Source organism: Bubalus kerabau, chromosome 5 (genome assembly GCF_029407905.1).
Source record: "Bubalus kerabau isolate K-KA32 ecotype Philippines breed swamp buffalo chromosome 5, PCC_UOA_SB_1v2, whole genome shotgun sequence".
NCBI classification, from domain to species: Eukaryota; Metazoa; Chordata; class Mammalia; order Artiodactyla; family Bovidae; genus Bubalus; species Bubalus kerabau.
The window spans coordinates 9,346,148-9,373,639 of NC_073628.1; the positions used below are offsets into that span (position 1 = coordinate 9,346,148).

Here is a 27,492-nt window from a genome sequence, read left to right on the forward strand (position 1 = left end):
CTGCTCGTGGAACTGAAACCACCAACTGGGAAGATGTTTTAGTGTTCTACTGTAAAGTTGAATATTTTCATATCTTGCTAGCTATTAAATCCTATAGATTCTCTTGCATGCATACACCAGGACACAGTTTGGGTTGTTTTCAATATTTTTCTAAATCCAAATAGAAATAAAAAACCCCAAGTAGTTTCATCAGCAGATCAATAAATTGTGGTCTAGTCACATAATGGAATATTTTTCAGCAAGAGAAACAAATTACAGATTTGTATAGCAATGTGAATGCATTATAGAGACAACTTTAAAAGAAGCAGAGTACAGATGATACAGCGTGATTAAATTGCACTGCTGCTGCTAAGTCACTTCAGTCGTGTCTGACTCTGTGCGACCCCATAGATTGCAGCCCACCAGGCTCCCCCATCCCTGGGATTCTCCAGGCAAGAACACTGGAGTGGGTTGCCATGTCCTTCTCCAGTGCATGAAAGTGAAAAATTAAAGTGAAGTTGCTCAGTCCTGTCCGACTCTTAGCGACCTCATGGACTGCAGCCTACCAGGCTCCTCCATCCATGGGATTTTCCAGGCAAGAATACTGGAGTGGGTTGCCATTGATCTTCAAATAAGCAAAATGAAACAGCGTGTTAGGAAATCAAAGAAGAGATTTAAACAATGTTTTATAAAACAAGAGCATGATAGACAGGAGAGAGATAACCTCTGGGGCGGGGGGGTGGGGGTGAGGAGAAGGCCGGGAGACAGGATAATGGAAGATCATACAGGCAGGAGGAGCATCTGTGCTAGGTATTGCTGTGTTGCAGCGTTCTTACCAACGGTGGTGTATTGCGGCTGCTGCTTAATCGCTCAGCAGTGTCTGACTCTCTGCAGCCCCGTGGACTGTAGCCCACCAGGCTCCTCTGTCCGTGGAATTTTCCAGGCAAGAATGCTGGAGAGGGTTGCCATTTCCTACTCCAGGGGATCTTCCCAATCCAGGGACTGAACCCGCATCTCTTGCATCTCCTGGATTGGCAGGCAGATTCTTTAACCACTGGTGCCAGTTGGGAAACCCTGGATGGTGCATTCATGGGTAGTAACTTTATCATCGTTTCAAAACTACATGTATCCCATTATTATTATTTTTGTGTGTATACATATATGTACATATATATATATAAAACACATATGTATATAATTTAATTAAAAGCATGTAAAAGATTATCTGTCCATCTACCTAGTCTGAATCTCCCAAGATTTTACTCCTAAACAAGAAGATGCTTCTCCAAGACCTCCTAAAGTGAAAGTGAAGTCGCTCAGTCGTGTCCGACTCTTTGCGACCCCATGGACAGTAGACTGCACCAGGCTCCTCCATCCATAGGATTTTCTAGGCAAGAGTACTAGAGTGGGTTGCCATTTCCTTCTCCAGGGAATCTTCCCGACCCAAGGATCAAATCCAGGTCTTCCCGCATTGTAGACAGACGCTTTACCATCTGAGCCACCAGGGAAGTCCAACCAAGCCTGACCTCCTCTCTGCATTTGTTGCTCCTCTGCACCGCTTCAGCTTCTCCAACCACATCAGATTCCACCTCTGAGTCCTATGCAAAGGGTTGTTACTTTCCATCCCACCAATAGCCTACGCTGCTTTTCCCGGCCTTTCCTCTCAACATCCCTCTGCCCCCAGGTTCCTGGGCCTCCGAGCTCGCGATCGGTGCCTGCCCTGTTCGGGCACGTGCTCACCGCGCCCTCGCGCTCCGGCCGCGCGCCCCCGCCGTTTGCTGCGCGCCCGCATGCCGGCTCCGCTCCCCTCCGCCCTCCCCGCGCGCCGCCGACCGGCCCGCGCCGTCTGGGAACTAGCCCGGCGCGTCGCCCCCTGCGAGGCCCGGGGACCGGCGGGGCGGCAGCAGCGGGATGGGCCTGAGCCCCGCCGCCCGGGACGAGGGCGGGCGCCGCCTCCCTAGGTTCCCACGGTCCCGCGTCAGGCCCGCCTTGAGAACCGCGAGTACTGGGCCGAATGGCACCCAGCCCGCTCCTGGACTTCCAGCCGGGCCCCGGTCAGGCCGCCGCGGGCGTGGGGCTTCTCCCCACCGAGCCGCCACGCCCGGACCTGGAGCCTTCCAGGGTCGTTCTCCAGGTCCCAGCAGGCCCTCGGACCTCCAGAAAGGTCACCGTGGTTTCCTTCAATTCTCGTAGATATTTGTTCATTGTTAGAGATGCTTGTTAACGGAAATAAGTGAATAGTTAGGAATGGTCGTTGGCTACTAATTTAATCAAAGAGGGCCAGGCATCCAGCGACCTTCTCGAGTATTTACCGAGTAAACAGACGCGGCTGCTGCCCGGCAGGTAGAGTTCAGAACGGCTCCAGCCCCACAGAAGCTTCTGCCATTGGGTTTAACCCCAAGTCTTCTGCCATCTGGGCTAGAGGCAACTGCTCCCCGATTCCATACCCAGGATTTCCAAAATCTCTCTTTCCCGGAGGAGGAACCCTTTTCAGGATGGTCCACAGCCCCCTTTATCCCAAACTTTATTGAGGGCTAAAAATGGCATCTGGTCCCATCACTTCATGGGAAATAGATGGGGAAACAGTGTTAACAGTGTCAGACTTTATTTTTTTGGGCTCCAAAATTACTGCAGATGGTGATTGCAGCCATGAAATTAAAAGATACTTACTCCTTGGAAGGAAAGTTATGACCAACCTAGATAGCATATTAAAAAGCAGAGATATTACTTTGCTAACAAAGGTATGTCTAGTCAAGGCTATGGTTTTTCCAGTGGTCATGTATGGATGTGAGAGTTGGACTGTGAAGAAAGCTGAGCGCCGAAGAATTGATGCTTTTGAACTGTGGTGTTGGAGAAGACTCTTGAGAGTCCCTTGGACTGCAAGGAGATCCAACCAGTCCATCCTAAAGGAGACCAGTCCTGGGTGTTCATTGGAAGGACTGATGCTGAGCCTGAAACTCTGATTCTTTGGCCACCTCATGCGAAGAGTTGACTCATTGGAAAAGACCCTGATGGTGGGAGGGATTGGGGGCAGGAGGAGAAGTGGATGACAGAGGATGAGATGGCTGGATGGCATCACTGACTCGATGGACATGAGTTTGGGTAAACTCTGGGAGTTGGTGATGGACAGGGAGGCCTGGTGTACTGTGATTCATGGGGTCGCAAAGAGTCGCACACGACTGAACGACTGAACTGAGCTGGGAGCTGGGCTCAGTGCTAGACTAGATCTCCCACCTTTGCATCGCTGTCAAGGCTTGGCTCCAACCCTCCTTTCATGGATTACACTTCCCATAGAAGGCAGTTGTGGTTTAAATATTCAGTAACATGATTTTTTTTTCCTTTGAATTAGAAGAATCTGTGGGATATCAGGCGTTAGACCAGCTTTTGCCCAAGAAGCCACAGCAGGGCACGATAGAACAGGGCAGAAGCGATGTCCAGCAGGGGTAAGATTCTTTCTTTGTGTGGAAGGACTGGGTCTTTGGGTGGTTTTAAAGAACTGACTTTGATAACAGTTCTGTAATACAAATCCTTAGCTGGTGTCTGCATGAACCAGGCTGCCAGCAATGGAGCCTGGTGTGCTCCTGGTGATAACAGCGGGAGGGCAGTCCTGGGACCTGCAGGCCAGGCCGGAGGCCGCCTTGTAGTAGTTTCTAGCCATTCTGCAGACCCCTGAGAACTGAACTGCTTCCCAAGAATGCTTGCAATATTGCCCGCTGGTCTCAGTAACTAATGAATGATGCAACCATCTTCCAGTTTCTACAGTTGACTTTCTTAAGAAACATGACATTTGTCTCTGTTTAAGATTCTGAGAGCTGAAAGTTTGGAGAAGAACAATACTGAAAATGGGGAGTACGCCCCACCTCCTCCCTATCACTCCCATACACTATACCTTTGGAGAAGAGTTAAAATTTGGGGATGGTAAGGAAAAAGCCATTTTGGGGGTGGTCATTCTGAACCCAGTGATTGAACCTGGGTCTCCTACATTGCAGGCAGACTCTTTACCATTTGAGCCACCAGGGAAGCCAGATGTATACATATGCTTTTCCATTTAACCCTCTTGATAGCTCTGTGAGACCAATATTAGCATCTCTAGTTTACAGACAGTCAAACCGAGGTTCAGACAGACTAGTTTACTAGCTCAAGGTTGCACAGCAAATATGAGAGCCAGGATTCAAACTCAGGTCTTTGTGGCGCCATGTATTTCACTCTATTGTTCTACCCCAAAATCATATCCCTGCCTTTAGTTTCAGTCCTCTCCTGTAACATTTTGCTTCAAGGGACAAAATATACTGATTTCTATCACATTACTGGCAGTTACAGTGCTGTCAACAGGCTTTCTCAGAAATATGGAGCTAATTATTGGAAGAAACAGTCCAACAGTTGAGGGGCCCTTCTGGCCTGGAAGACTGGGAGGGGAAGGGATGAGGAGAGGCCTGTTGAATTTCCTTAGAAGTCATTGTGTACTATTTTAAAAAAGCTATGTGGGTGGCGGATTCATTTTGATATTTGGCAAAACTAATACAATTATGTAAAGTTTAAAAAAAAAAAAAGCTATGTGGGATGGTATGGGGAGGGAGGAGGGTTCAGGATGGGGAACATGTGTATACCTGTGGCGGATGCATGTTGATATATGGCAAAACCAATACAATATTGTAAAGTTAAAAAAAAAAGCTATGTCTAAATATTTAAAAACATCAAAAAAAAAAAAAAAAAAAAGATTAGTAGAGGGAGGGAAACACCCCTGAAAGCTACTCATTGCTGTCATTAGCATTTTAAACAATTGTCTGAAAAGCAGAAAACAGCCATTATTTTGCAGGACAGAATGGCATCACAGAAACAAATTTCATAGGCAAAATGTTTCCTAGAATCTCAAAACTGAAAGATATCTTAAAATCGTAACTCTGAAGTAATACAGAATTTCCAATAGTTGTGAAGTAGTGGTTTTTCTGTTAACTATACAAAATTCATTTAGGGAGAAGCCCGTAGTCAGCCTGGAGTCCACACCCAACCAGAAGAGAGCAGAGCAGAATTCAACCCCGAAGCCTGGGACTGCGGGCAGGTTAATGAAGCAAGCAGCGGAGGTGGGTACTGTGGGAATTCTCAGATGAGGCATATCTTTAATTCCTGGAGACTTCTCTACATTATACTGTATTTTACTTGATTTATACCATGGCAGGTTGAACTGCACACTGATTAAGGATGCTTTCAGTTCAGTTCAGTTCAGTTGCTCAGTTGTGTCCAATTCTTTGCAGCCTCACAGACTGCAGCATGCCAGTCCATCACCAACTCCCGGAGTTCACCCAAATTCATGTCCATTTATTCGGTGATGCCATCCAATCATTGCATCCTCTGTCATTCCCTTCTCCTCCTCCCTTCAATGTTTCCCAGCATCAGGGTCTTTTCAAATGAGTCAGCTCCTTGCATCAGGTGGCCAAAGTATTGCAGTTTCAGCTTCAACATCAGTCCTTCCAATGAACACTCAGGACTGATATCCTTTAGGATGGGCTGGTTGGATCTCCTTTCAGTCCAAGGGACTTGCAAGAGTCTTCTCCAACACCACAGTTCAAAAGCATAAATTCTTCAACACTCAGCTCTCTTTATAATCCAACTCTCACATTATACATGACTAAAAAACACCATAGCCTTGACTAGACGAACCTGTGTTGGCAAAGTAATGTCTCTGCTTTTTGATATGCTGTCTAGGTTGGTCACAACTTTTCTTCCAAGGAGCAAGCGTCTTTTAACTTCATGGCTGCAATCACCATCTGCAGTGATTTTGGAGCCTTAAAAAATAAAGTCTGACACTGTTTCCCCATCTATTTCCCATGAAGTGATGGGACCAAGTGCCATGATCTCAGTTTTCTGAATGCTGAGCTTTAAGCCAACTTTTTTTTTTTACTTTTGTTTTTTATTTATTTTAATTGAGGGATATTTGGTTTATGGTATTGTGTTGGTTTCTGCCATACATCAGCATGAGTCACAGGTATACATATACCCCCTCCCTCTTGAACATCCCCCCCACCTCCCACCCCATTCAATTTTACTTTTTATTTTTTTTTTGTATTGGTTTTGCCATATATCAACTTTTTCACTCTCCTCTTTCACTTTCATCAAGAGGCTCTTTAGTTCTTGTTCACTTTCTGCCATAAGGGTGGTGTCATCTGCATATCTGAGGTTATTGATCTTTCTCCCGGCAACCTTGATTCCAGCTTGTGCTTCTTCCAGCCCAGCGTTTCTCATGATGTACTCTGCGTATAAGTTAAATAAGCAGGGTGACAATGTACAGCCCGACGTACTCCTTTTCCTATTTGGAACCAGTCTGTTGTTCCATGTCCAGTTCTAACGGTTGCTTCCTGACCTACATACAGATTTCTCAAGAGGCAGGTCAGGTGGTCTGGTATTCCTATCTCTATCAGAACTTTCCACAGTTTATTGTGATCCACACAGTCAAAGACTTTGGCAGAGTCAATAAAGCAGAAATAGATGGTTTTCTGGAACTCTCTTGCTTTTTCAATGATCCAGGAGATGTTGACAATTTGATCTTTGGTTCCTCTGCCTTTTCTAAATCGAACTCGAACATCTGGAATTTCACGGTTCACGTATTGTGAAGCCTGGCTTGGAGAATTTTGAGCATTACTTTACTAGTGTGTGAGATGAGTGAAGTTGTCTGGTAGTTTAAGCATTCTTTGACATTGCCTTTCTTTGGGATTGGAATGAAAACTGACATTTTCCAGTCCTGTGGCCACTGCTGAGTTTTCCAAATTTGTTAGCACATCGAGTGCAGCACTTTCACAGTGTCATCTTTTAGGATTTGAAATAACTCAACTGGAATTCCATCACCTCCACTAGCTTTGTTCGTAGTGATGCTTCCTATGGCCCACTTGACTTCACATTCCAGATGTCTGGCTCTACGTGAGTGATCACACCATTGTGGTTATCTGGGTCATGAAGATCTGTTTTATATAGTTCTTCTGTGTATTCTTGCCACCTCTTCTTAATATCTTCTGCTTCTGTTAGGTCCATACCATTTCTGTCCTTTATCGAGCCCATCTTTGCATGAAATGTTCTCTTGGTATCTCTAATTTTCTTGAAGAGATCTCTAGTCTTTCCCATTCTGTTGTTTTCCTCTATTTCTTTGCATTGATCACTGAGGAAGGCTTTCTTATCTCTCCTTGCTATTCTTTGGAACTTTGCATTCAAATGAGTGTATCTTTCCTTTTCTCCTTTGCTTTTTGCTTCCCTTCTTTTCATAGATATTTGTAAGGCCTCCTCAGACAGCCATTTTGTTTTTTTGCATTTCTATTTCTTGGGGATGGCCTTGATCCCTGTCTCCTGTACAATGTCATAAACCAGCATCCATAGTTCATCAGGCACTCTGTCCATCAGATCTAGTCCCTTAAATGTATTTCTCACTTCCACTGTATAATCATAAGGGATTTGATTTAGGTCATACCTGAATGGTCTAGTGGTGTTCCCTACTTTCTTCAATTTAAGTCTGAATTTGGCAATAAGGAGTTCATGATCCGAGCCACAGTCAGCTCCTGTTTTTACCGACTGTATAGAGCTTCTCCATCTTTGGCTGCAAAGAATATAATCAATCTGATTTTGTTGTTGACCATCTGGTGATGTCCATGTGTAGAGTCTTCTCTTGTGTTGTTGGAACAGGGTGTTTGCTATTACTAGTGCGTTCTCCTGCCTTTGCCCTGCTTCATTCCGTACTCCAGGGCCAATTTTGCCCATTACTCCAGGTGTTTCTTGACTTCCTACTTTTGCATTCTAGTCCCCTATAATGAAAAGGACATCTTATAGGGGACATTCTAGTCCACTATAATGAAAAGGACATTCAAAAAGATGTCCTTTTTTGGGTTTTAGTTCTAACAGGTCTTGTAGGTCTTCATAGAACCATTCAACTTCAGCTTCTTCAGTGTTACTGGTTGGGGCATAGACTTAGATTAAGATGATATTGAATGGTTTGCCTTGGAAATGAACAGAGATCATTCTGTAGTTTTTGAGATTGTATCCAAGTAATGCATTTTGGACTCTTTTGTTGACTATGATGGCTACTCCAATTCTTCTAAGAGATTCTTGCCCACAGTAGTAGATATAATGGTCATGTGAGCTAAATTCACCCATTCCAGTCCATTTTAGTTCTCTGATTCCTAAAATGTTGATGGTCACTCTTGCCATCTCCTGTTTGACCACTTCCAATATGCCTTGATTCATGGACCTAATATTCCAGGTTCCTATGCAATATTGCTCTTTACAGCATCAGACCTTGCTTCTATCACCAGTCACATCCACAACTGGGTGTTGTTTTTGCTTTAGCTCCATCTCTTCATTCTTTCTGGAGTTATTTCTCCACTGATCTCCAGTAGTATATTGGGCACCTACTGACCTGGGGAGTTCACCTTTCAGTGTCCTATATTTTTAGCTTTTAAGCTGTTCTTGAGGTTCTCAAGGCAAGAAAACTGAAGTGGTTTGCCATTCCCTTCTCCAGTGGACCATTTTTGTCACAACTCTCCACCGTGACCTGTCTGTCTTGGGTGGCCCTACATGGTTTAGTATTTCATTGAGTTAGACTGTGGTCCATGTGATTAGATGTTGAGAAACCAGGAAGCAACAGTTAGAACTGGGCATGGAACAACAGACTGGTTCCAAATCGGGAAAGGAGTGTGTCAAGGCTGTATATTGTCACCGTGCTTATTTAACTTATATGCAGAGTACATCATGAGAAATGCTGAGTTGGAAGAAGCACAAACTTGAATCAAGATTGCTGGGAGAAAGATCAATAACCTCAGATATGCAGATGGCACCACCCTTATGGCAGAAAGTGAAGAACTAAAGAGCCTCTTGATGAAAGTGAAAGAGGAGAGTGAAAAAGTTGATATATGGCAAAACCAATACAAAGAAAAATAAAAAGTAAAATTGAATGAGGTGGAAGGGGGGAGGGATGTTCAAGAGGGAGGGGGTATATGCATACCTGTGACTCATGTTGATGTATGGCAGAAACCAACACAATACCATAAACCAAATATCCCTCAATTAAAATAAATAAAAAACAAAAGTAAAAAAAAAAGTTGGCTTAAAGCTCAGCATTCAGAAGACTGATATCATGGCATTTGGTCCCATCACTTCATGGGAAATAGATGGGGAAACAGTGAAAACAGTGTCAGACTTTATTTTTTAAGGCTCCAAAATCACTGCAGATGGTGATTGCAGCTATGAAATTAAAAGACACTTACTCTTTGGAAGGAAAGTTATGACCAACCTAGATAGCATATTAAAAAGCAGAGATATTACTTTGCTAACAAAGGTCCATCCAGTCAAGGCTGTGGTTTTTCCAGTGGTCATGTATGGATGTGAGAGTTGGACTGTGAAGAAAGATGAGCGCCAAAGAATGGATGCTTTTGAACTGTGGTGTTGGAGAAGACTCTTGAGAGTCCCTTGGACTGCAAGGAGATCCAACCAGTCCATCCTAAAGGAGACCAGTCCTGGGTGTTCATTGGAAGGACCGATGCTGAGCCTGAAACTCCAATACTTTGGCCACCTCATGCAAAGAGTTGACTCATTGGAAAAGACCCTGATGGTGGGAGGGATTGGGGGCAGGAGGAGAAGTGGACGACAGAGGATGAGATGGCTGGATGGCATCACCGACTTGATGCACATGAGTTTGGGTGAACTTTGGGTGTTGGTGATGGACAGGGAGGCCTGGCGTGCTGCGATTCATGGGGTCACAAAGAGTTGGACATGACTGAGTGACTGAACTGATGCCTTTTAAATGGTTTAGAAACAGCTTTATGGATCTGTTTATTGAGCAGTTATTGAGGTATAACCAACATACCAAAAACTGCATATATTCAGAGTATACAGTTGGGTATAATTTGACGTGTGTATTCAGCCATGAAACCATCACCACCATCAAGATAACGGATAACCAGGAATTCCCTGGCAGGCCAATGGCTAGGACTCTGCTTTCACTGCTAAGGCTGCAGGTACAATCCCTGGTGGGGGCACAGACATCTGCATAACTCCCACAGCTTTCTTTGTCCCCCTCTGTAAACCCCTCCCTCTTCCACTCACATCCCCATGCAACAACTGATGTGCTTTATGTTGCTATGTGTTAGTCTGCATTTTCTAGAGGCTTGCATAAATGGAATCATATTGTATGTGCTTTTTTGTGTCTCTCTCTCTCCTTTCACATAATTTCATATAATTATTCCAAGTTATATCTATGTTGCTGTATGCTATCAAAAGTTTGTTTCTTTTTATTACTAAGTAGTAATTCATTGTATGGATAGACCACTATTTGTTCATTCACTCATCCATTGATGGGCATTTGGGTTGTTTCTAGTGTTTGGCTGTTGCAAATAAAGCTGCTTATGAACATGTGTGTACAGATTGTTACAGGGAAGAGCCAATTTTGACTCCATATTGAATCTGTTTCTTTGACTTTACCTTGTGTTTCCCATTGCTTTTGGTCACTAAAAAGATACTGTCCATACATAATGGCCTGCCTCAGGGAACCCTCCCCTCTGCTGTAGGCAGGAATAAGCCCTCCACCCACTTCCTTGTATCACCCCTCAGAGTTATAAGACTTTCAGAAACTTTTATCATCTAGGGGCCTTATGAAAGACTGGTTTTTCTAAACAGGTGCCTATCTCTAGGAGAAGGGCCAGGGCTGGGCTGCCAGCCTGTGAAAGGGAAATAAATAACAAGATGAATGGAAGATTTTGAAGTGACGTCTTATTTCAAAGAGAGTAAAAGGGCAGAGAAAGCTTAATCTGGATTTGAAGACTGGAGCAGCAGCTGGGACTGGAGGTCAACCTGGAGGATATAGACTGGTTCCCTAAGGTTCATGAAGTGCTGGGGACCAGGTAAAGTCAAGGATAAAGGAAGGATGAGACTGGAAAAGCTTCCAGTATGGCTACAACCTTGGCTGCCATTAGAATCACCCAAGGAGCTCTTAAAACTCTGGTTCTCAGGCCATACTCCAGATCAGTCTTAATTTTTAAGAGCTCTGCAGGGGATTTCCATGTGCAGCCAAAGTTGAGACCCAAAGCTCAATACAATCAGTTTATAGTGGGAGAAACTTCAGCAAGAGAGCAGATGACTATTAAGCAGGTGACTCTGCCAAGCTGCCAAGTTGCTTCAGTTGTGTCCAACTCTGTGAGACCCCATGGACTGCAGCCTACCAGGCTTCTCTGTCCATGGGATTCTCCAGGCAAGATCACTGGAGTGGGTTGCCATTTCCTTCTCCAATGCATGAAAGTGGAAAGTGAAAGTGAAGTCACTCAGTTGTGCCTGACTCTTCGAGACCCCATGGACTGCAGCCCACCAGGCTCCTCCATCCATGGGATTTTCTGGGCAACAGTACTGGAGTGGGGCGCCATTGCCTTCTCCCAAGCAGATGACTCTAGGTGACTATTAAGTCTGTTGTAAGTTCCATTCAAGTTTTCACCTTCCTACCCCTGTTAAAACTCAACATTCAAAAAACCAAAGATTATGGCATACAGTCCCATCACTTCGTGGTAAATAGATGGGGAAAATGTGGAAACAGTGACAGATTTAATTTTCTTGGGCTCCAAAATCACTGTGGACAGTGACTACAGCCATGAAATTAAAAGACACTTGCTCCTTGGAAGAAAAGCTATGACAAACCTAGACAGCATATTAAGAAGCAGAGACATCATTTTGCCAACAAAGGTCTGTATAGTCAAAGCTATAGTTTTTCCAGTAGTCATGGATGGATATGAGAGTTGGACCATAAAGAAGGCTGAGTGCCAAAGAATTGATGCTTTTGAACTGTGGTGCTGGAGAAGACTCTTGAGAGTCCCTTGGACTGCAAGGAAATCAAACCAGTCAATTCATTCAGAATATTCAACCTTGATTATTCACTGGAAGGACTGGTGCTGAAGCTGAAGCTACAATCCTTTGGCCATCTGATACAATCCTTTGGCCATCTGATGCTGGGGACAAGATGCTGATCCTGGGGAAGATTGAGGGCAGGAGATGAAGGGGGTGACAGAGAATGAATTAGTTGAATGGCATCACTAATTCAATGGACATGAGTTTGAGCAAACTCAGGGAAATAGTAAAGGACAGGGAAGCCTGGAGTGCTGCAGTCCATGGGGTGACAAAGAGTCAGACATGAATTAGCAACTCAACAGCAACAACCCTTATCCAGTGGCAATGTTGCAGGTGGGTTAAAATTCTAAAATCCACTTTCCTCAGTGCTGAGACTTTCTGTTTCTTGTACCAAGTTTGTTAAACATCCTTGATGGCCAGCATGTGGATTTATTTTGATTTTTTTCCCCTGGCTTAGACTAGCATCGGAATAAATTGTTCTGTCTTCCTAATGGCAATTATTCCAGGAAAATTCAGCAAGGATAGTGATTTCACTGTCCACATGGGAAGGCTGGTTTGGGGCGCCCTCTAGTGGGAACTCAGTTGCTATTGTATTTTCTCTTTCAGGCAGGAGTTAGTTTTGTCAGGGGGTAGAAACCTGGTTTTGGTCCTAGCTCTGCCAGCTGACTTGCAAAGGACTTTGGCAAGCACTTCATCTTTCTTGGCCACAATTTCTTCCATGTAGTATTGCTGAGTCAGTGGTCTGCTTTGTGTCTATAAAAATTCATTCCCTCAAGTGGTCAGGACTTCTAAAATGGCTGAGGATCTCAGAAAATCTCCCTAAATAGCAAAAATAAAGCTGGATGAAACTGTCAAATACAATGATTTAAAGACTCTGGGGCTTCCCTGATGGCCCAGTGGTAAAGAACCTGCCTGCCAATGCAGGAGACGCATGCTCAATCCCTGGTCCAGGAGGATCCCACATGCTGTGGAGCAACTAAGCCTGTGTGCTACAACTTTTGAGCCTGTGCTCCAGAGCCTGGGAACAGCAACTACTTAAGCCGCACTCCCTAGAGCCCATGCTCAGCAACGAGAGAAGCCACCACAATGAGAAGCCTGCACACCACAAGGAGGAGTGGCCCCTGCTTGCTGCAACTAGAGAAAAACCTGTGCAGCAACAAAGACCCAGCACAACCAATAAATAAATGAAAGAAAATTCTGGAATTTGACCAAAAGCATACAGTAAGTTGATACACATTAAATCAAGAAAGTCTAACCCTGGAATCTCAGAACAATGGAGATCTGTAGTGTCTTAGTATGCCCTCCATCCCCTACCTTCCCCAGCTCTGTGGTGGGAAAGTGGGTGGGACATGCCAGGAGGACTGGCAGTGGCCACAGAGGGAAACTTTATTTGAAACAGAATGTGGAAAATTCCATGCCCAGGGATGTTGTTGAAAACAATAGTTACCTAAGTGACAGACATCATGGAAGGCCAAAATTGCAGCTAGTTTGAGGTTGCAGTGTTTGCTGGGACAAGCGATAGATTAACAGACCAGCCAGAAATTTAATACAGAAATGCAGGTACTGAGACAGTTAAAGAGGGCCTAGAAAAGCTGCTGGTCTGGAAGGGGTGCATAGGCTGCACACACATTCAGGAAACACTGGAGGGGCCTGTCCTTCCATTCCTGGAGGAGCATGAGGTCTTGTGAATGCAGAAAGTATTAAATAACAGCTCACAGACTTTTCAACTTTAAAACCTTGAATGAATTCTCCAAACCACACCAAGCTCCATAGGAAAAAAGTGATGCCTTATTGGCCCAAGAGGTGTGTCAGCCTCTGACCAGTCACTGCCCATGTCAGGCTTAAAAGTAAAAGCAAGAAAACAAAACAAAACTGGAGCAGATACACCAGGGGTTGAATAATGTGAGGGAAACAGACATTGCAGAATTAACCCAGGCAGGCCTTTAAACAAACAAACAAATAGCAGCAACCACCAGCTCTGGGGGAATCAGAATCAAAACAGTTGAAACATCTTGAAAGCCGAGAGAGAGAGAGAGAGAGAGAGAGAGAGAGAGAGAGAGAGAGAGAGAGACTCTTGTACAAAGGAACCACAATAAAACTGATAGCTGTTTTTTTGGTCAGAAATGATGGAGGCCAGAAAGCAGTGGGATGGGGTATGAAAAGTGACAAAAGGAAAAAAAAAAGCTGTCAACCAGAAATCCTATGTCTGGTAAACCATCTTTCAAAAATGAAGGTGGAATAAAGTGAAGTCTCAGATAAGTGAAGACTGGTAGAAAGTGTTGCTAGAGGACTTGCCTGAAAGGGAGTAGCAAAGAAAGTTCTTCAGGCTGAAAGGAAGTCACACCAGACAGTAACTAATCTACATGAAGAAATACAAAGCACCAGTAAAGGTAATTACATAGGTTATTATTGTAAAGGAATATAAATATATGTATTTTAGCTTTTATTCTAACTAATTTTAAAGTCATGGAGCTTATATTAGATCAAGGACTCCAGATGGGAATTTGAATCCACAGTTTCACAGCGGTTTGTGACTCAAACAGTCCAAAAAAGGATCATCTGACTTGCCAATACAAGATCCAGTTACAGGCCACCTACAAGAGACAAGCTATTTATGTATTATTTTGGTTGCATGGCTTACAGGATCTTAGTTCCCTGATCAGGAATTAAACCTGGGTCATGGCAGTGAAAGTGCTGAGTCCTAACCAGTGGACCACCAGGGAATTCCCAGGAGGCACTCTTTAGATTCAAGGTCATAAATAGGTTGGATGTAGAAAGATGCAAGCAGAATCACAGCTAGAGTGGTTATACTAATATAAAAAAAAATTAGACTTTTAAGAGAAGAAATTTTATTAAGGAGAGAAACAGTTTTGATGATAAAAGGCTAATTCATCAGGAAGATATAACAATTGTAAACACATATTAACAATATAAGCCCCGAATTCATGAAGAAAAGCTGACAGAATTGAAGAGAGAAATAGGCAATTCAGAAATAATAGTCAAGGACTTAGATACTCTACTCTCAATATTGGATAGAACAACTGGACAGAAAATCAGTGAGCATACAGAAGATTTGAACAATGATATTAATCAACTTAACCTAACTGACTTTTACAGAATAGTCTACTCAAAAATAAAACACATATTCTTCTTAAGCAGACTTGAATATTCCCCAAGATAGATCATATTCTAGGCCATAAAGCAAGTCTCAGCAAATTTAAAGGGATTGAATCATACAAAATATTTCTTTGTTCACATGAAATTAAACTAGAAATCAATAACAATGAAATTTGGGAAATATGTATTTGGAAACTAAAAAACATACTTCTAAATAATCCATGGGTGAAATAAAAATATACAAATTAGAAGATATTTTCAGTTGAATAAAAATGAAAGCAACACATCAAATTTTATTAGATGCAGTTAAAGCAGTGCTTTACTACTACTACTACTAAGTCGCTTAAGTCGTGTCCGACTCTGTGCGACCCCATAGACGGCAGCCCACCAGGGTCCCCCATTCCTGGGATTCTCCAGGCAAGAACACTAGAGTGGGTTGCCATTTCCTTCTCCAATGCATGAAAGTGAAAAGTGAAAGTGAAGTCCCTCAGTCGTGTCTGACTCTTTGCAACCCCATGGAATGCAGCCTACCAGGCTCCTCCGTCCATGGGATTCTCAAGGCAAGAGTACTGGAGTGGGGTGCCATGCTTATATTAAAAAAGAAGAGAGATTTCAAATCAAGAATCCAAGTTCTTACCTTGATAAACTGGAAAAAAGAAAGCAAGCTAAACTCAAAGCAAGTAGAAGGAAGCCATATGTTGTTTCTCCGAGATGATAAACAAAATGGGCAGAACTTTTGCTACGTTCATTGACCAAGAGAAAAAGAGAGAAAACTCAAATTACCAAAATCAACACGGAAAGAGGGAGCTTGTTACCAATCTTGCAGAAACTAAAAGGATAGTAAAGGAATACTATGAACAACTTTATACTAATAAATTAGAAAACATACATGAAATGAACAAACTCCTAGAAAGACACAGATTACAAAACTGGCTCAGGAATAACTTGAAAATCTGAACAGACCTACAACAAATAAATTGAATTTGTAAATAAAATATCTTTTCACAAGGAAAAACTCAGGCCCAGATGGCTTGACTTGAGAATTCTACTATATCTCTAAAAAAGAAAAGTTACCAATCCCTCATAAACTCTAAAAAATAGAGGAGGGAATGCTTCCCAAATCATTCTGAGGTCAGTGTTACCCAATAATAAAGTACCCTGATACTAAAATCAGGCAAAGAAAAGAATTACAGACCTTATGAATATAGATGTAAAAGTCCTCCACAAAATATTAGCAAACTGAATTTCAGTTCAGTTCAGTTCAGCCACTCAGTCATGTCCGACTCTTTGTGACCCCATGAATCACAGCACACCAGGCCTCCCTGCCCATCACCAACTCCCAGAGTTCACCCAAACTCATGTGCATTGAGTCGGTGATGCCAAGGATTATACATCATTAATAAGTGAGATTTATCCCAAGAATTAAGAGTTTGGTGTGACAAAAAAAAGTTTGGTGTGATACAGAACCTGCAGGAGATCCCCTTCCTCTTGCAGTGTCTTTCTAGAGCCCTCTATTGAAAAAGTTTGCATGATGCTCACCCTAACTCAAGATGGATGGGTCATGGTGGAGAGGTCTGACAGAATGTGGTCCACTGGAGAAGGGAATGGCAAACCACTTCAGTATTCTTGCCTTGAAAACCCCATAAACAATATGAAAAGGCAAAATGATAGGATACTGAAAGAGGAACTCCCTAGGTTGGTAAGTGCCCAATATGCTACTGGAGATCAACAGAGAAGTAACTCCAGAAAGAATGAAGGGATGGAGCCAAAGCAAAAACAATACCCAGTTGTGGATGTGACTGGTGATAGAAGCAAGGTCCGATGCTGTAAAGAGCAATATTGCATAGGAACCTGGAATGTCAGGTCCATGAATCAAGGCAAATTGGAAGTGGTCAAACAGGAGATAGCAAGAGTGAACGTCGACATTCTAGGAATTAACAACTCAAATGGACTGGAATGGGTGAATTTAACTCAGATGACCATTATATCTACTACTCTGGGCAGGAATCCCTTAGGAGAAATGGAATAGCCATCATGGACAACAAAAGAGTCCAAAATGCAGTACTTGGATGCAATCTCAAAAACGACAGAATGATCTCTGTTCGTTTCCAAGGCAAACCATTCAATACCACAGTAATCCAAGCCTATGCCCTAACCAGTAATGCTGAAGAAGCTGAAGTTGAACGGTTCTATGAAGACCTACAAGACCTTTCAGAACTAACACCCAAAAAAGATGTCCTTTTCATTATAGGAGACTGGAATGCAAAAGTAGGAAGTCAAGAAACACCTGGAGTAACAGGCAAATTTGGCCTTGGAGTACAGAATGAAGCAGGGCAAAGGCTAATAGAGTTTTGCCAAGAGAACACACTGGTCATAGCACACACCCTCTTCCAACAACACAGGAGAAGACTGTACACATGGACATCACCAGATGGTCAATACTGAAATCAGATTGATTATATTCTCTGCAGCCAAAGACGGAGAAGCTGTATACCATCAGTAAAAACAAGACCGGGAGCTGACTGTGGCTCAGATCATGAACTCCTTATTGCCAAATTCAGACTTAAATTGAAGAAAGTAGGGAAAACCACTAGACCATTCACGTATGACCTAAATCAAATCCCTTATGATTATAGAGTGGAAGTGAGAAATAGATTTAAGGGACTAGATCTGATAGATAGAGTGCCTGATGAACTATGGACGGAGGTTTGTGACATTGTACAGGAGACAGGGATCAAGACCATCCCCAATAAAAAGAAATGCAAAAAAGCGAAATGGCTGTCTGAGAAGGCCTTACAAATAGCTGTGAAAAGAAGAGAAGTCAAAAGCAAAGGAGAAAAGGAAAGATATAAACATCTGAATGCAGAGTTCCAAAGAATAGCAAGAAGAGATAAGAAAGCCTTCCTCAGGGATCAATGCAAAGAAATAGAGGAAAACAACAGAATGGGAAAGACTAGAGATCTCTTCAAGAAAATTAGAGATACCAAGGGAACATTTCATGCAAAGATGGGCTCGATAAAGGACAGAAATGGTATGGACCTAACAGAAGCAGAAGATATTAAGAAGAGGTGGCAGGAATACACAGAAAAACTGTACAAAAAAGATCTTCACGACCCAGATAATTACGATGGTGTGATCACTCACCTAGAGCCAGACATCCTGGAATGTGAAGTCAAGTGGGCCTTAGAAAGCATCACTATGAACAAAGCTAGTGGAGGTGATGGAATCCCAGTTGAGCTATTTCAAATCCTGAAAGATGATGCTGTGAAAGTGTTGCACTCAATATGCCAGCAAATTTGGAAAACTCAGCAGTGGACGCAGGACTGGAAAAGGTCAGTTTTCATTCCAATCCCAAAGAAAGGCAATGCCAAAGAATGCTCAAACTACTGCACAATTGCACTCATCTCACACGCTAGTAAAGCAATGCTCAAAGTTCTCCAAGCCAGGCTTCAGCAATACGTGAACCGCAAACTTCCAGATGTTCAAGCTGGTTTTAGAAAAGGCAGAGGAATCAGAGATCAAATTGCCAACATCCACTGGATCATGGAAAAAGCAAGAGAGTTCCAGAAAAACATCTACTTCTGCTTTATTGACTATGCCAGAGCCTTTGACTGTGTGGATCACAATAAACTGTGGAAATTCTGAAAGAGGTGGGAATACCAGACCACCTGACCTGCCTCTTGAGAAATCTGTATGCAGGTCAGGAAGCAACAGTTAGAACTGGACTTGAAACAACAGACTGATTCCAAATAGGAAAAGGAGTACATCAAGGCTGTATATTGTCACCCTGCTTATTTAACTTATATGCAGATTGCATCATGAGAAACGCTGGGCTGGAAGAAGCAGAAGCTGAATCAAGATTGCCGGGAGAAATATCAATAACCTCAGATATGCAGATGACACCACTCTTATGGCAGAAAGTGAAGAGGAACTAAAAAGCCTCTTGATGAAAGTGAAAGTGGAGAGTTAAAAAGTTGGCTTAAGGCTCAATATTCAGAAAACTAAGATCATGGCATCTGGTCCCATCACTTCATGGGAAATAGATGGGGAGACAGTGGAAACAGTGTCAGACTTTAATTTTTATGCTCCAAAATCAGTGCAGATGGTGCTTGCAGCCATGAAATTAAAAGACACTTACTCCTTGGAAGGGAAGTTATGACCAACCTAGACAGCATATTAAAAAGCAGAGACATTACTTTGTCAAAAAAGGTCCGTCTAGTCAAGGCTATGGTTTTTCCAGTGGTCATGTATGGATGTGAGAGTTGGGCTGTGAAGAAAGCTGAGCACTGAAGAATTGATGCTTTTAAACTGTGGTGTTGGAGAAGACTCTTGAGAGTCCCTTGGAATGCAAGGAGATCCAACCAATCCATTGTAAAGGAGATCAGTCCTGGGTGTTCATTGGAAGGACTAATGCTGAAGCTAAAACTCCAGTACTTTGGCCCCCTCATGCAAAGTGTTGAGTCACTGGAAAAGACCCTGATGGTGGGAGGGATTGGGGGCAGGAGGAAAAAGGGATGACAGAGGATGAGATGCCTGGATGGCATCACCGATCGATGAACATGAGTTTGAGTGAACTCCGGGAGTTGGTGATGGACAGGGAGGCCTGGTGTGCTGCAGTTCATGGGGTCGCAAAGAGTCGGACACGACTGAGTGACTGAACTGAACTGAACAGCATCAAGGAGAAAGTGTACAGGAGTTCCATCACTTACTGAAGGGCGTGTATGCATGTGGAGCTGTGCATTTGGAGCTGGCACTGTCAGCTTCTGTGGCTTTAATAATGAGGGTGGTGGCAGGAATGGGTGGGTCCTTCAGTCATTCGTGTGGAGAGATCCTTTTGCAGCCTGGGTTTCTGCAATGTGATGAAAGGCAGTGTCTTCACATTGAGTTGTAGCTGGTCCCCATACAGGATCTCTGGAGTTCCTTGGGCACATGAAGTCTCATTTTATTTTGTTTTTCCATCATAGGATAAACCAAAACCCAGACCTGGAGACCTGATTGAGATTTTTCGGATTGGCTATGAGCACTGGGCCATCTATGTGGAAGATGACTGCGTGGTTCACCTGGCTCCCCCAAGTAAGAGTGGATACTCTATTGCAGTGATCCCCTGGGTCATGGACCAATTCAGGTCCATGGCCTGTTAGGAACTGGGCAGTACAGTAGGAGGTGAGTGGCAGGCCAGTGAGTGAAGCTTCATCTGTATTTGCAGTGGCTCCCCATCGCTCACATTTCCAAATTGTCACAATGTGATAATAACAGAAATAAAGTGCACAATAAATTTAATGTGCTTGAATTATCCTGAAACCATCCTGTCCTGACCCATGGAAAATTTGTCTTCCTTGAGAATGGTCCCTGGTGCCAAAATGTTGGGGACCACTGCTCTATTGAAATATTGATATTGAAATTAGCAGCATAAAAGGGACAGTTAATTATTGTGTCCCTCAGCTGCTACCTTACTTCAGCAATAAAACACCAGAAGCATGACTGGACCTTAATTTACTGTGTGATTGAGCTTGGTCTCTGTCCATCAAAAACCACTGAGTGACCAGCCCTAAGACAGATGCAAGTGTGAAGAACATCCCTAAGTTCCCTGACCGCCTAGACCACTCTTTCTTTTAAAATAGAGATGTCAGGTGGCTCAGTAGTAAAGAACCTGTATGCCAAGCAGGAGATACAGGTTTGATCCCTGGGTTAGGAATATCCCTCAGAGATGGAAATAGCACCCCACTCCAGTATTCTTGCCTGAAAAATCTCATGGACAGGGGATCCTGGGGGCTTCCAGTCCATGGGCTTCCAGTCCATCTTGAACACAACTTGGTTCAAGATCTCCCTCTATTTCTGAGGATTCCCTGGGAGGGGTGCAGATGCTTATACATTCTGATTGCACACTTGCTTCCTGTTGTCCCCAAATGCTATTTCCGGCTTCCTGGTCACCTTTGGCAGCTCCACCCTCACTGGGTCTCCCTGCTTTTCCAACCCATCCCAGGTGGCTTCACCCTCAGTGTGGACACTGTTCTTTCATTTCAGCATGAGCACAGGGCTGAGATTAAACAGGTGACTAATTAAATTTTAGTTGAGGTTTGATGTGGGTGGAAGTGGTGATAGTAGAAGATTACAGCATGGAATGTGAAACAGCTTAAAACTGGACATCTAGAACCACTGGTCACATGGTGTCCTCAGGAGATGGGACCTGGGGGGGCTGGAAGATGGAGAGGCAGGGGGCTCCACTGTGTAATCTTGGACACCTCTGGAATTTTGCCTCCTGTGCAAGTACTGCCTGTTCAAGTTGAGATTACAAAAGGGCACTGATACCAAATGCCTGTGACCACACCTCGATCACACCGCCTTGATGGACATGAGTTTGAGTGGACTCTGGGAGTTGGTGATGGACAGGGAGCTCTGGCATACTGCAGTCCATGGGGTTGCAAAGAGTCGGACACGACTGAGCGACTGAACTGAAATGAACACCTTGGTCACGGCTCTCCTGCCCATGTCCTGTCCCCTTCAATTGGCTCAGCCTCTCACCTGGCTGGGACCTTCATGCAAAGCAGAGTCCCTCTCTCCTACTTTGCTTCCCCACTCATCCGACTGCCTGTCCCACTTCCTGTCTGAATGCCTATGTGAAAAATGAAAAATCATTTCACATTGCATTCATCTCCCCTCTCCTTTCCAGGCTAAATCCAGGAAACTTCTTCTGGTATAACCAGAGTTGTTATAGGGATAAGTTAACAGTTATGTCCCTACCCTCCCCATCAGATCTTCCTCTAAAAATGAATTCTGCCATCTTTGTCCCCTAAAACTGAATTGCCTACTGCCAGCTTTTGTGAAATCAGCAGATAGACTTCAAATGCTTCGCAAAGGAAATGGGACATTTCTTGCACTCACACAACTTACAGCGGGGGAGGGTTCCCATGTTTGCATATCCATATGGTTGTAGCAGGAAAACAGTCCTGTATTAAATTGCCACTTACCTGGCCTTGAGCAGGTTTCTGACCCTCTCTGAGGCTCTCCTCTAAGGACTGAGTATGATAATACAGCAGCTTCAAATGTTTCTTTTTTCAAAGCTGTGGAACCCTGGTTTTAAATAAACCCTCAAGGAGAATCCTAATACTTGAGTGGAGAGAAAGGGAGAATGGCTTTGGGTGGAAGCTAGTTGGAATGGGTCCCATCTAGAGTCCTGTCTGCGTGGCCTCTTGGCTTCACCTGCACCCCTGCAGGGGCAGCAGGGGGAGGCCTGGCAGGAAGCCATAATCCTTCCCCCAGGATCCAATGACTCTTACATGTAAGGGTGCTTGTCACCCTGGGTTCTGGTAAGGAAAGCAAGATTCCAGTCCTAGGACTTGGTTGAGTCAGTACACAGAATGGAATCTGGGACCACACCATAAGGTGCTTCTAGAGCTTGGTGAGAAAGAGATTGCTCTGAGGGCTGAAAGTGGGGAGTGCAGAAAACAGGGCAGGAGGTTTCTTGGGGAAGCTGGCCCTTTGCATTTCATTTAGCCCAGCTCTGCATTCACTGTTGTGCCTTTTAGAGGCAGTGAAACTGGGGCCCTAAGAGAAGCCATTCACCCAGCCCCTGGAGTGAGCCGGTGGCTCTGTACCATGGCCCCTTGCAGCTCCCAACTTTGGCTTGTCTTTGGCCGCCAGGTGAGGACTTCGAGGCTGGCAGCATCACTTCTGTGTTCAGCAACCGGGCGGTGGTGAAATACAGTCATCTGGAGGATGTGCTGCATGGCTGCTCCTGGAAGGTCAACAACAAGCTGGATGGGACGTACCTGCCCCTGCCTGTGGACAAGATCATCCAGCGGACAAAAAAGATGATCAATAAGATTGTGCAGTACAGCCTGATCGAGGGGAACTGCGAGCACTTTGTCAATGACCTGAGATACGGCGTGCCCAGGAGCCAGCAGGTGTGGCATTCCACTCTCGGGAGTCCTTGCTCTGGTGCTCCAGGCTCTGTGGGCCCTGGTATGGGAGGTCTCCTGTCTCACGAGCAAAAAAGAAGATGCCAGGGAGCAAGGGGGGTGATAGGAGGTCCTCCCAAGGAGCCTGGGCCAGGCATTCAGGAGACCTAAGCCCAGGTCTGTGTGAAACTGATCCCTGTGTGACCGTGTCCAAGGGAGCTCCCCTCCCCACCTCTCAGACTCCCTGTATGTAGAATAAGGGACTCAGTGGCTGTGCCCTTCTGACTGCCACACTACAGGCAGATCCTGGGCTGAATGGCTCTGGGGGAGGAAGAGAACTAGGAGCCCAGGTTGCCTCCTGGAGGAAAGGGCTCCCCCCTGCCTCTGATGTCCATCTCAGGCAATCCTGGCTTGTCCAGGTCTCTCACGGCTCTAGCATCTTTGGGATGCTTCCTCCTAGACAGGCCAGTTCCTGAAGAGAGTGGTGAGGTAGGGGTGGGGCAGGGCGGGGTCCTAGGAGCCTCACCAAGGGTTCTGTGAGCTGGTCTCCTTTGCAGGTGGAGCATGTGCTGATGGAAGGAGCAAAGGCAGCAGGGGCAGTGCTCTCAGCCATGGTGGACAGCATAAGACCCAAACCAGAGACAGCCTGAAGGTGCTGAAAACCCCAGGCAGAGGAAGAGCGGCCGAGCTGGCAAAGAGAACCCAGGCCTCCTTCCCTCCCCTGCCTTCCTCTCTCCCTGGCCCCTTGTAAGAAAATTGTGAGCTTCTGGAAGAATCTAGAATGTACCCAATTGCCCCTCCAGAAATACATCCAATATATGTGCTCATAGGCCCCTGGACTCTGAGCATGGGAAGAACCTAATATTTGTTATGTATCTATTAGGCACCAGGCACTGTGCTAAGCATTTCACATACTTCATCTTAACTTTTTTTTTTTAATAGGAAAGGGGCCTTACTTACTTCTTATGATGAACCTAGTCTGTGATGCTTTTTAACATCCTGGAAGATCTGCTGAATGTTCCCAGGAGCAAAGAACTCTTTTCAGAAGTTCTCTTTACTGCCCTTTTCAGACCCCTCCCAGAGTGGTTCAGGGGAGGAAGCCTTTAAGGAAACCTGTAAACCTCACTGCTCAGGGCCAACTGTGCCTTCATCCAGAAGCAGGTTTCCCAAGAAATATTTTCTTTTAAAAATTATACATCAGCTTTATTCTTTATTGTCTAAAAAGTGTCCCAATGTAAAGTTTAATTGACGAGACCATTTATCTTGCATTTATGCCTCATAAGCACTAGAAAATTTAGAAATTTCCATCTTCACCAGTTTCAGAGGAATATTTAAAATAATTTAATCAATGGACTTTGGTGTGAATGAGGGAGAGAAAGGAGTGATTTTTGTGCTTTGAAGAATGTGGCCATGACAGTAAAGCTAAAATGATGGCTAGAGATTGTCGGTGCTAGCAGAGAGTTGAAGCCACCCCAGAAAACCAGAGAAGGACTCAAAATGCCTAGGAAGCATGAGAGTTTGGAAGACATGGGGATGGAGCCCCCAGAGCATCTCAGATCAGGTCCGTTAGGATCTTCTGTGAGTCTTTCTCCCATTTGGAAGAAATAGACCTGTGGTGAAAGCATTCAGTTTCCTCTGCTCTGTTCTGTTCTTAGCCACCCAAGCTTGACTGACTCCTCCTGTCTCCTAGATTTTGGAGTCTGGATGTGTGTCTTTGATTGATTCCCCTCTGCCCTTCGTGAAGGGCCTCTCTCTCTTTGCTTTGCACAACAGTTTCAGGTGCTGGTGAGTGGAGCTCGCCCCCATCTCTGTGAATCAAGACTAGGATAAAGTCGTTGCCCCTGCTGCCATCTCCTCCTCCGTGCTCCCCGACATCACCGGAGTTCCCAGTATCCCTCCCTTCAGTCTCTTTATTCATGATATGGTCGAGGTTGGAGACTTCCTTTAGAGGACAACCCAAGTGCCAGGGTTATACTTTATACATTTTAGCTTTGAATGAACTCAGTGATAGATTAGTAAACCTTTTGATCTGAAGGTCACTTTGAACTCACAGACCATATTAATCATTAATCGAGAGAACAGGGTGTTGTTTGATTAACAAACAACTCTCTCACGCCAGGATGTATTAGGTAACTTTGAAATAAGGCACTTCTCTATTTCTTGCTTATGTTTGGAACAGAAAGACACTTCCCTGGGTCCTTTCTGGGTTGTACTAGGTGGGGCAGAGACCCTCCGAAGTATCTTCAGGGCTTATGTTCACTCAGTTCACCCAACAAGCATGTTGGAATGTCTGCCATGTGTCAAGCCCTGGCCCCGCCCACCTTTGTCTGAACCCAGGAGTGGTGGTCTGGGATGGAAGTGAGTAGTTCTGAGATGGTTGGAGGGATGCAAGACACAGTGGAGCATGGGTTGGAGACCACCTACTGGACAGTGGGCTCCCCCTGCTTCCAAGCTGTCCATAAAGTGGTGAGCTCTAGGAGGCACTCTTCACACTGCAGATGAGGAGGGGAGAGTTTCTTAAAGTGTCATTAAAAACTTGTAGCAGTTGCTGCATTCTAGGGTAAAAAGAACTCTACTTTGAGTGGGACCCCCGTGTGTGTGTGTGTGTGTGTGTGTGTGTGTGAGCGCTCCGTTGTGTCCAACTCTTTGCAACCCCATTTGACTATAGCCTGCTAGGCTCTTCTGTCCATTGGATTCTCCAGGCAAGAATACTGGAGTGGGTTGCCATTTCCTTCTCCAGGCATCTTCCCAACCCAGGGATTGAACCTGCATCTCTGGCGTCTCCTGCCTTGGCAGGTGGATTATTTACGACTAGTACCACCTGGAAAGCACTTGGGTGAGCCTGTTTAGTCTTGTAGATATAAAACACATACCCACAGTTGGAGAGGAGATCCCAAGGGAAAGCCATATGAATGCAAATATTTCTGAGATGTTAACTATTGGTTGTGTCTTTTTTTTTTTTTTAGTGTCTGTTCTTTTTTGCCTTGGCACGCGTGGGCCAAGTGGGGACAGTGGTGGCATTGGTTCGCTTGGCCTATCACGTGGAGCAGAGAACACCAATGTGCTGTGTGGTTAATGGTGGGGAGGCCCATTCTAAGTGACTCATGGGCTGGCAGCTCCTAGGCACAACCCAGATGTTTTGCTTAATGACGGAGGAGAGACGGACTTTGGGAAACCCTGAATAACCTCTGCAGAGATTACTGTGACAACAAAGGAATCTGGTTTTGCTGGCCATGCATTGGGAGATAGGAGGGGAAATATGCCAGTCAGGCATGCAAACTGACACAATGGGAATGAACGCCCACCACTGGGGCAGCAGGCCAGAGCCTGAGGGGAGAAATGGAGGGGACCCCCCCGAGTGATAGAGGGAATAGAGATAAGCTGCTCCCAGGTTCCTGGTTTTAAGTTTTTGTCTTATGCCTATAATCACCATTGTTATCCACAAGCCTTGTATTTGCTGTGTTTGACACATGAAGGGGCCGGTATGCACGGTTTGTAGCACCTGAGAGGGCTGCAGCTAAGGGAAGAAGAGTCTCAGGGACCCCCAGAGGGAGTGCATTAGAAGCAAGCTGACCAGAGATTCCGTGGGGGGTCCTCTGGTATACTGTGGGACAGATCCGGATTTCCTGCAGGCCTGTGGGAAGGGAGCTCATTCAAAAAAGTAAAGATTTTAAAGGGAAAGTTGACTCAATTCTGCAGGACTAGGATTTTTATATCACACATAGTCAAGAGCAACATAAGGAGTGGGGGTGCTGGATACAGTCTGACCCCAGGCTGTTCCTACTGAAACTTCTGTTAACGTTGTAACAGAACAATACACGGTTAAACAAACTCTAAGAAGGCTGAGTTCAAACTCAAAGTTCTGTTCCCTGTGCTTTTGAAGCCAGCCAGCCCGTTGTCAGCCAGCTGAGCAGATGCTTTAATGAGAAGGCAGCTATTTGTTGACTGTGCCGGTGATGTTTCTTGGTGCAGAGAGAGTGGTTCATTTTTTAAAATTTGTTAAATTATGGTGGTGGATATTGAAAAGCATTTAGTTTTCTAGGTTAAATATAAAAAAGATAATTTTTATGTTTTGAGAAAAATTGCTTCAAGTTCAACTTAAAAGGTAAAGCATATGTGAATTTGTACCAATGTGGGGGGAATGCCTTGTAAATGAATAATTTTGGATTCTTCCAGGTGTGTTTCAAAAGAAGGGTGTTTGAAAAAGACAATCGACTGAGAAAATAAAAAATTCGACCGAGGTCAAAGCTTCCTGGCCTTTCCATCTTGATGCAGGAGGGCTTGCCCGACATTTGCATGAGCCTGCGAGCTGTGACCAAGGTGGTGGGGAGACAGTCTGAGCTGGGAAAACAAGGGAGGTCTGTCTTCAGGGGATTTTCCAGAGCAGTGCTTTCCAAGCTTTGCCTGAGCAGCGGAACCCTCCCTACAGGCACAATATCATGGAGCTGCTGAATGCCAGAAATAGGAAAAATGGAGCAGCTGTGGGTGAGGCAGAGTCCAAAACTTCAAGACCGGCTAGCCTTGGAGGAGGGCATGTGCTACACCCGAAGCCTTCAGGGACAGGCTCCCAACAGTTCATGGGAGTAAAGTAATAATGCCAAGGACAGCAGTGACAGCAGAGTGCTCACCCTGT

General features: G+C 44.6%; 1 protein-coding gene across 1 annotated transcript; it reads left to right on the forward strand.

The window, feature by feature from the left end:
- The first annotated feature begins 1,890 nt into the window (after window positions 1-1,890).
- On the forward strand, window positions 1,891-23,509 carry PLAAT5 (phospholipase A and acyltransferase 5). The gene is made up of 6 exons (XM_055583348.1): window positions 1,891-2,143; window positions 3,329-3,422; window positions 4,952-5,060; window positions 19,926-20,034; window positions 22,603-22,865; window positions 23,417-23,509. Exons 1-6 carry the CDS (start codon window positions 1,891-1,893, stop codon window positions 23,507-23,509), a joined length of 921 nt encoding a protein of 306 aa, XP_055439323.1.
- Window positions 23,510-27,492: the final 3,983 nt, after the last annotated feature.